This window comes from Chenopodium album, chromosome 26, assembly GCF_948465745.1.
Source record: "Chenopodium album chromosome 26, dcCheAlbu1.1, whole genome shotgun sequence".
Lineage (NCBI taxonomy): Eukaryota > Viridiplantae > Streptophyta > Magnoliopsida > Caryophyllales > Amaranthaceae > Chenopodium > Chenopodium album.
In genome coordinates this window covers 16,789,024-16,796,965 of record NC_137859.1, presented here as the reverse complement: position 1 = coordinate 16,796,965, position 7,942 = coordinate 16,789,024, and the positions used below count along the sequence as shown (strand labels likewise).

General features: G+C 33.0%; 1 protein-coding gene across 1 annotated transcript; it reads left to right on the top strand.

Annotated features, from left to right (window-relative positions):
- The first annotated feature begins 1,608 nt into the window (after positions 1 to 1,608).
- Positions 1,609 to 6,997, top strand: LOC145616268 (soluble inorganic pyrophosphatase 1-like). Its single transcript, XM_081670963.1, has 9 exons — positions 1,609 to 1,957; positions 3,004 to 3,169; positions 3,296 to 3,324; positions 5,011 to 5,076; positions 5,167 to 5,274; positions 5,801 to 5,866; positions 5,936 to 6,056; positions 6,227 to 6,308; positions 6,724 to 6,997. Exons 2-9 carry the CDS (start codon positions 3,013 to 3,015, stop codon positions 6,764 to 6,766), a joined length of 672 nt encoding a protein of 223 aa, XP_081527089.1. The 5' UTR covers positions 1,609 to 1,957; positions 3,004 to 3,012; the 3' UTR covers positions 6,767 to 6,997.
- Positions 6,998 to 7,942: the final 945 nt, after the last annotated feature.

The following is a 7,942-nucleotide window of genomic DNA, read 5'->3' as shown; positions in this document are numbered from 1 at the left end:
AAAAAGTTTTCTTTTAAATAACTTCTTTAAATAAAATTTTCTAAATTAACAAAAAAACTAAAATACTAAGGACACACCAAGAGATGACATGTGTCATTGCTGGTGTGTCTTTTAGTATATAGTTATTGAAGTATTTCCCAATTCTCTCTCCTCTCGACTGTCATACTTTAGTAGTGCTGTCAAATTTCAAACTGAAATCGTTTAACCGCCCGAAACCGACCGACCCAAATGAGAACCGAACCGATTAAAAACCGATTTTTTTGAAACCGAAAACCGACCCGAACCGTATTTTAATAAACACGAAACCGAATCGACCCGAATAATGCTAAACCGTATAGAACTGAACCCATTAACAAACCGAACCAAATATAAACCGAAGTGAAAGAAAACCGAACCGAAAAAGAACCGAACCGTATCTAACCCGAAACCGGTTCCAACCCGAAACCGTTTAAACTGGAAAAAAACCGCTTACACCGAACTGTTAGCAAACTGCTACCCGTTTGCAACGAACCATTAAAAAACCGAATTGATTGTAAACCGAACTGGTTATAAACCAAACCGTTTATGAACCAAACCGCTTCTAAATCGAACCGTTTACAAACTTTTTTATATAGTTAAATGGATTTTTTTTTTTTGACGGGAATATAATTAAATCGAACCGTTTACAAACTTTTTTTTTACGGGAATATAACTAGTAAGATCAGTATGACTAAACTTGAAACAGAACATAATATGTATTTATAAAATCAATGAGAATTTGTTTATAATATGATGTTAGAATATGAAATGATTCGCGACTTTATATAAAACTTGTGAACGCAAAAGGTTAGCAAGTACTATCAAATTTCAAACCAAAACTATTTAACTGCCCGAATCCAAACAACTCAATAAACAATTTATTTTTTGAAACCGAAAACCAACCCCAACCGTAATTTAGTAAACTTGAAATGGAACCGATATGAATGACGTTTAAGTGGTTAAACCATCGAAGAATTGAACCGAAAAAGAACCGAACCAGTTAAAAACTGAACCGAAAAAGAACCGAACCAGTTATAAACTGAACCAAAAAAGAACCGAACTGTTTCTAACCCAAAACTGTTTGAATCGGGATAAAAACCGTTTACTCCACACCGTTAACAAACCGCAACCCGCCTGTACCGAACCGTTTACTACCCGGACTGTTTACAACCCGAACCGAATTAAAACCGCTTAAGAATAAACCAAAACCGAATCGAACCAATAACTATTTAAACCGAATCAAAACCGACCCGTGAGACAATTAAACCGATTCCAAACCGACCCGATTAAATATCGAACCGATTTCAAATCGAACCGAAACCGAACTGTCAAACCGTTTTGACAGTGCTATACTTTAGTATTCCATCAATCCCACTTCCTTCATGTTTTATTACTTTTCTCATAAAATTCTACCCATAGAAAATTGGGGAAGTAATAAAATATGGAGAGTGTAACCTTTTAATCAGGTCATTTGTCATTTGACACTGTTACAAAAAAATACATGTGGAATTATTTAAAAATAATTGAAACTTGAGATTATAAATAATAAATGGTCACATAATGGAATTAGTAAAACCAATTTCTTTATTATGTTTGTAAGAAATTGAAGGAATATATTAGAGTGGAGACTGGAGAGTGTATTAAATCGAATGTGACCAAAAATAGCAAAATAAGCGGTGGAATAATTTTCATTATAATTTAGTTTTCCCTTAAAAATGGCAGTGAAAGTGACAGAGAGCGGGAACGCGTAGCTCTTTCTCCTTCATCTCTGCTTTGCTTTGCTTGAGCTGACAGTCATTTCTCATCTTTCTCTTTTTTTTTTTCTCTCTCCTTCTCTTCTTTATTAAGCTTAAATACCAAGCCATTTCCCATTTCTCGAGATCTGAGCTTCTTTCTTTCTCTCTTTTCTAGCTTCCTTCTTCACTTTCCCTCTTCTCAGGTAATTTTTGTTGTTTATTGGGTCTTAATTTCATTCTTTTATACTATTTTATTTTGTTTTATTTTTTGATCTGATTATCATGTATGTATTGATTGTTGTTTTTTAGTTTGTTTTTTTGTTTGGAGTTTCGTGAAGTGTTTGCAACCCTTTTGTTACTTTTGTATCGTCTCGGGTTGATTTTCTCAATCAAACGGGTATTTAGATTTGGTTCGGTTTGAGTTATATTCGAGTGATGAGTCATTCGGGTTGATTTTGGGTTGGGTCGGCTCGATTTTGATTGTCAAAATGTCCAATTATTCATCATGAATAAAATCAATTGATTTTACTGTACTAGAGCGTACTCGTGCTAACGAGATGTGTCAGTTGTGAAAGAAAATTACACTAAGTAATTGTAGTCCTTTGAAAAAGAATTTATGAAGGATTTGAGTATTGGGGTTTTGAAGGATTGTGGTTAAACATTGTAAATATGACTATACAATTATAAATTTATAATATAGATTGATTTTTGGGTTGGGCCGGGTCAATTACAAGATGGTCTAAATCTAATGGCCTTAGTTTGGGTCTTCATATTAGATTGAGTTTATATAACTGCTTTTGTCCGAGTCAGTTTTGTCAAGTCTACGGTCTACTCCAACCGCCTCGGGTAATTAATTAATTACTGGTTAAGGTGCGTACGGGCCAAGGGTAACTGAAGATTAGAATGTAATATTTCAAAATTGAGCTAATCTATTTTATGTCCACATGATTTGGGTGTCATTTTTAGATTTGGTTTAAAAAATTGTAATTCACATGTAATGCAAGTTGTAGTTCTTGTTACATTTTATATTTCAGCATTAGTTATATAAAAACTGGATTAGTTATTGATGGTATTATTTTTTTATGAAACGTTTAGTCATCTAGTAATTTAATATTTTAATGTAGTCTTTGTGATGGTCAAGGATCGAATTATGTTGCTAACATGGGAGCATTAATTTTAATTATATCTTTGACTTCATTGTAGTATAACTGCTGTTGTTGCTTCATAACATTTGAGGTTCCTATTTCAGCTAGAAAACATGGTTTCTCCCATTGAGACTGAGACTGAGAAACAGACACAGGAGGTTGAAAAGCCGACGTACAAGTACTCCAGGCATCCGCGTCTGAATGAGAGAATCCTTTCGTCCATGACCCGAAGATCAGTTGCTGCACACCCTTGGCATGATCTTGAGATAGGTATATCATTCATTCTTATGATCATTTAATCGTCGTGTTGTATTTTGCAATGTTGGACCCTTTATTTAGTTTTGTGTTTCGTTTCTGAAGTACTTGTTCATGATTTTGATGTTGGTTTTTATGCAGGTCCTGGAGCTCCTGTAATCTTCAACTGTGTAAGAAACTTCAACTTTAATTTTATATGCCAATTCTAATTGTTATGAATACATTGCGGATTAGTTATCTTTCTTTTGTTTCCGTTATTGTTTGTTTTGTGGTAGATAATTTTTTAACAGGAGATGTTAAACTGGATATACTTGTTAATTGTGAAATTGTGTAGTCTATGAGAATTGAATAACAAGTTAAAGTATTAAATAATTTTGGTATTGATGTTGAAACTTCAAATGTTTAATATTTGTTCTTGTTAGACATAAATCTAAGGCCAATGGGGTTACATTTAGTATACCTTACCCTACAAGCCTACCGCCTACTTAGGATGGAAACCTCTTGAAAGGCTTTTTGATAGTATTGGTGTTGATGTTAAAAGTTCAATCATAATGGAGATTCAAGGAACACTGTTCTAGATTATATTCGAACGAAGAGGAAACAGAAAAGTAATGCTAATTTTATAAGGAAGCTACTGCTGACTGACCCCTGTTTCAGTCTGCACTTTATTTCGAAATGGTCATCCTGCACATAAACTATAAAAAATTTAAGTAAAAAGTTAATTAGTTATGACATCACAGTTTTGTGACTTTTATCTATTGTGTACATGCTGCAAATAGCTGAAAGAATGTTTTAAAGGATATACCTTCCTTCAATGATAGAACACTGTAATAGCAGGATCTTTATAAGCTCCACTAGTCTGCCTTTTTTGCAATTAGTGTTTGTATATTTTTATTTTTTCTAAAGTTCTTCATTATTGGTGTGTCTAGTAACTAGTAGTTGTCGTTGCTTATGTATTGGCACTTGGCCTCTTATGAACACCCTTGTTTCCTCATTGCTTGCTTAGCAACCCAAGCACACAGGACTGAGAATATTGATCTTGCACAGTCTTTTTTAGGTGAAATTTTTTAACAATGTTAAATTGACTTTATCATTGACATGTTTGTATATCCGGGATTAACAAAATATACATCTACTTGTTTTTCCCTTTCTGGTTAAAACCAAAAAAAAAAAAAAAAAAAAATTCAGTGAAGGATGTCTGTTTGATGAAATGATATCACATTAATGACATTTTTTTTTCTATCCTCATATCACATATTTTGAGAGGAAAAATTCATGACACTAGGCTGCTATCCTTCTGGTTACAACAGTTTATAAAAGGTTATTATAATGGGACAAGTTCAACTTTGTATCTAAAGTAATTCTTTTAATCCCGTAGAATTTTGCTGTAATGTTTGATTGAAGCACACATTGTCTTCTATAACCAAAATTCTAGACTAGGAGATTCAATTTTTTTTTTCTTCAGCTTTTTGACTTTGGCAATAGCTATATAAACCTATTGTGGCTTTGGTGTTAGCTTTGAACCACAAATATGCAATATGAGAATCTCTAAGGCTTTTTTTTTTTTTTTTTTTTTTTTTTGTTTTTGTTTTGTTTTGTTTTGTTTTGTTTCCAGAAGACCTTTCTAAGATTGATTGGCTTTTGTAGTAGAGAAATATATATGTTGGGTTAGTATCTGCTGATGTACCAATCTTGAATGCAATTTTCATTTGATAAATTCATATATCTAAATTCCAAAGTAAAGCTTGCAAAATTGAAGATCTAGAACAATTCGTTTATTTTGTAAAGTAGAGTTGATTCAGTATGAAAATATGGTTCCACGGCATTAACCATTTATGCATCTTTGACTTCTGCAGGTCATTGAAATAGCTAGAGGGAGTAAGGTCAAATATGAATTAGACAAAAAGACTGGTTTAATTAAGGTATGAAAGTGAGCTTGGTTGTATTTATTACTTGTTATGGTTGATTCAGAATAATATTTCCATTTAACATCATAAGTTATTCTGGTACAGGTTGATCGTATCCTTTATTCATCAGTTGTATATCCCCACAACTACGGATTCATCCCTCGAACACTTTGTGAAGACAGTGACCCCATGGATGTCTTGGTTATCATGCAGGTACTTTGTAGATGAAACATGTAGGATACATATATGATATGCGTGTTTTTAATTTTATTTATTATTTTTATCATGGATCTTTTGCTGTCAATTTAGTTTTCATATGTTTGTTAAACAACAAAAGATAAATTCTCAACGGGTCATGTCTAAATGTCAAATTGAGATAAAACTTTGCTGTTGTAGCTTGTCCTCAGCCCATTAGATCATTATAATTCTGTTTTTTGATTTGTTGACTAGCATTAACTCAGATTAGTCATCAATTCATTAGTGCTATCCAAAAGTGTGCAGATGCTTGTATTCTTAATGAGCTGTAACACTGACTAGCTGACCTTATAAATCAATATCACATGATGAAGATGAACCCTTCTTTTTTCCTCATAGTTTTATTGACAGCTTTACAGTTTGCCATTCTGAATTTTTCATGTTTTTTTACGTCTTCTATAGAGCTTGTTAGCTATATAATCATTTTACATTTGGAGCTTGGCTTATAAAATTTCTGTAAATTTATTGTTTTCCAAATTTGTAGGAGCCTGTTCTTCCAGGATGCTTCTTGCGGGCAAAAGCCATTGGATTGATGCCTATGATTGATCAGGTTCCTGTGTTCATCCTGGAGTAAATTTTTCTCACACTAAAGAATGTTTGCTAACTATTTATTCTACAGGGGGAGAAAGATGACAAGATAATTGCTGTTTGTGCTGACGATCCTGAGTACCGTCATTACAATGACATAAAGGAGCTCCCACCACATCGTTTGGCTGAAATACGTCGCTTCTTTGAAGATTGTATCCTCTCAATTTGCTTTTTGTTTGTTTCCAATGTTTCCGTTCATTTCCTCTTTTGATCGGTAGGCTGTGGCAGTTTCTTTGTTCTTTTGCTATTACAACTGGAAGGAGTACCTATTTTTGAGAATATCTTTATTTCAATTTGTTTTTATCCTTGACGATCTCTCCAGATAAGAAAAATGAGAACAAGGAAGTTGCGGTTGATGATTTTCTGCCTTCGGCATCAGCTCATGAGGCAATCCAGTATTCCATGTATGTTTTACTACTTCTCTTCAATATTGAAAATATATTTCTTTCACTCTTCTTCTCATCAAGTAGTGGCTTAATAAGATAATGTAGTCATAGCTTGGCTTGATAAATTTAATTTAGATGTGCTGCTTGGGGTGTAACACTTAACAAGGTACAAAAGTACTCGTGTAGACGTGTAAATATGTCCTCTGGTGTCTTTGTTGATATCTGATAAGCAACTTTAGGGTATCGCAAACTAACACTCATGAGGGAGGGGGAGGAGCGGGGGGAGTATATAATTGTGTTCTCATGTCGTTTTTGTCAATCGAAAAGCAAATTGCTAATTGAGAAAAATCTATAAGGTATCTGCCAGTTGTTAGATAGGGCCATAATATCTGCAGTTTGTCTTATAATCTCACATCTTCCTTTTGTTGTGAAGGGATCTTTATGCAAATTATGTTGTGGAGACATTGAGGCAGTAGTATTCCTTCATCGACTGCTTATTCGTGGAAGTTTTGTATTATAAGCTTCTTATACTGAAGATTTTTTAAACGGCTGTAGACCTTCTTCTGTTGAAATGAAAGACAGTCATGTAGAAACCTTTGTGACACTCATTATCCAAGCTAAATGCTTACATGTGTGTAATAAGGGTCGTAAGCGTTGACGCATTGTAATGGTCTTCAATTACTTATATGAATTGCCTTTCTTCAGTATTCTAATTTTTTTTTTATTTGTTATTTTATCTATTTTTATTGTTATTATTACTTCATATTATTTTTTAATTATGTGTTTAGGGACTTCTATTTTATTATATTGGTATACATTTTTTCTAGGCATTGTGCTCTGATGCAATGGCTTTGAATCCTTTGATTCCTCTTTGCTGTTTCATGATAATGGATTTTTGAATTGTTTGCATTTGGTGTGTTCTTCAAATTCATACGAAAATAAAGCAAGGGCCGTCTCTGAGAATTTGGTGGCCTTGTGCTAGTAAACAAATGAGGCCCTATATAACCTTAAAAAGACAATTACTAAACAAATGAGGCCCTAGTAAGTAGTAACCAAATGAGGCCCTATAGAACCTTAAAAGGACAATATTAGCACAAAAAACATTCGTAATCAGTGCTTCTCCTAGGCGATGCGTTCATTTGTTACTTTTAGCAAATGTAAAAAAAAAATATATATATATATACTAGGGCAGCTAACGCGCGCGATGCGCGCGCATAGCTAGTCATATCTAGTTACTCTTTCGGCTTGGTCTTAAAATCACAAATTTAGTTATTGGCAAAATTAGTGACAAAAAAATATGTACACAACTATGTTTATGAGTATAAATATCCAAGACAACTAACATTAATGCATGAAAGCAAAAAAGTACGTAATTAAATATTAGGGTATAATTGTCCAAACACTATTCATTAAAAAAACTTGTACATATTAATGAGGGTATATATGTAAATGCACATTTTAAAGGGTATAATTGGCATTACACTATTCATAAGAGTAAGTTTATACTTTTTATAAGGTAGGGATAGATCGTTTAGATGCAATTTTTATTTTTTTTTTCCCTATTTATTTAAAGTAGTTCATAAAATCTATTAATACAGTAGTTTCATTGCTTGTGAATTGTATAGTTTTTAGTAATTTTACTCTGAGTTATT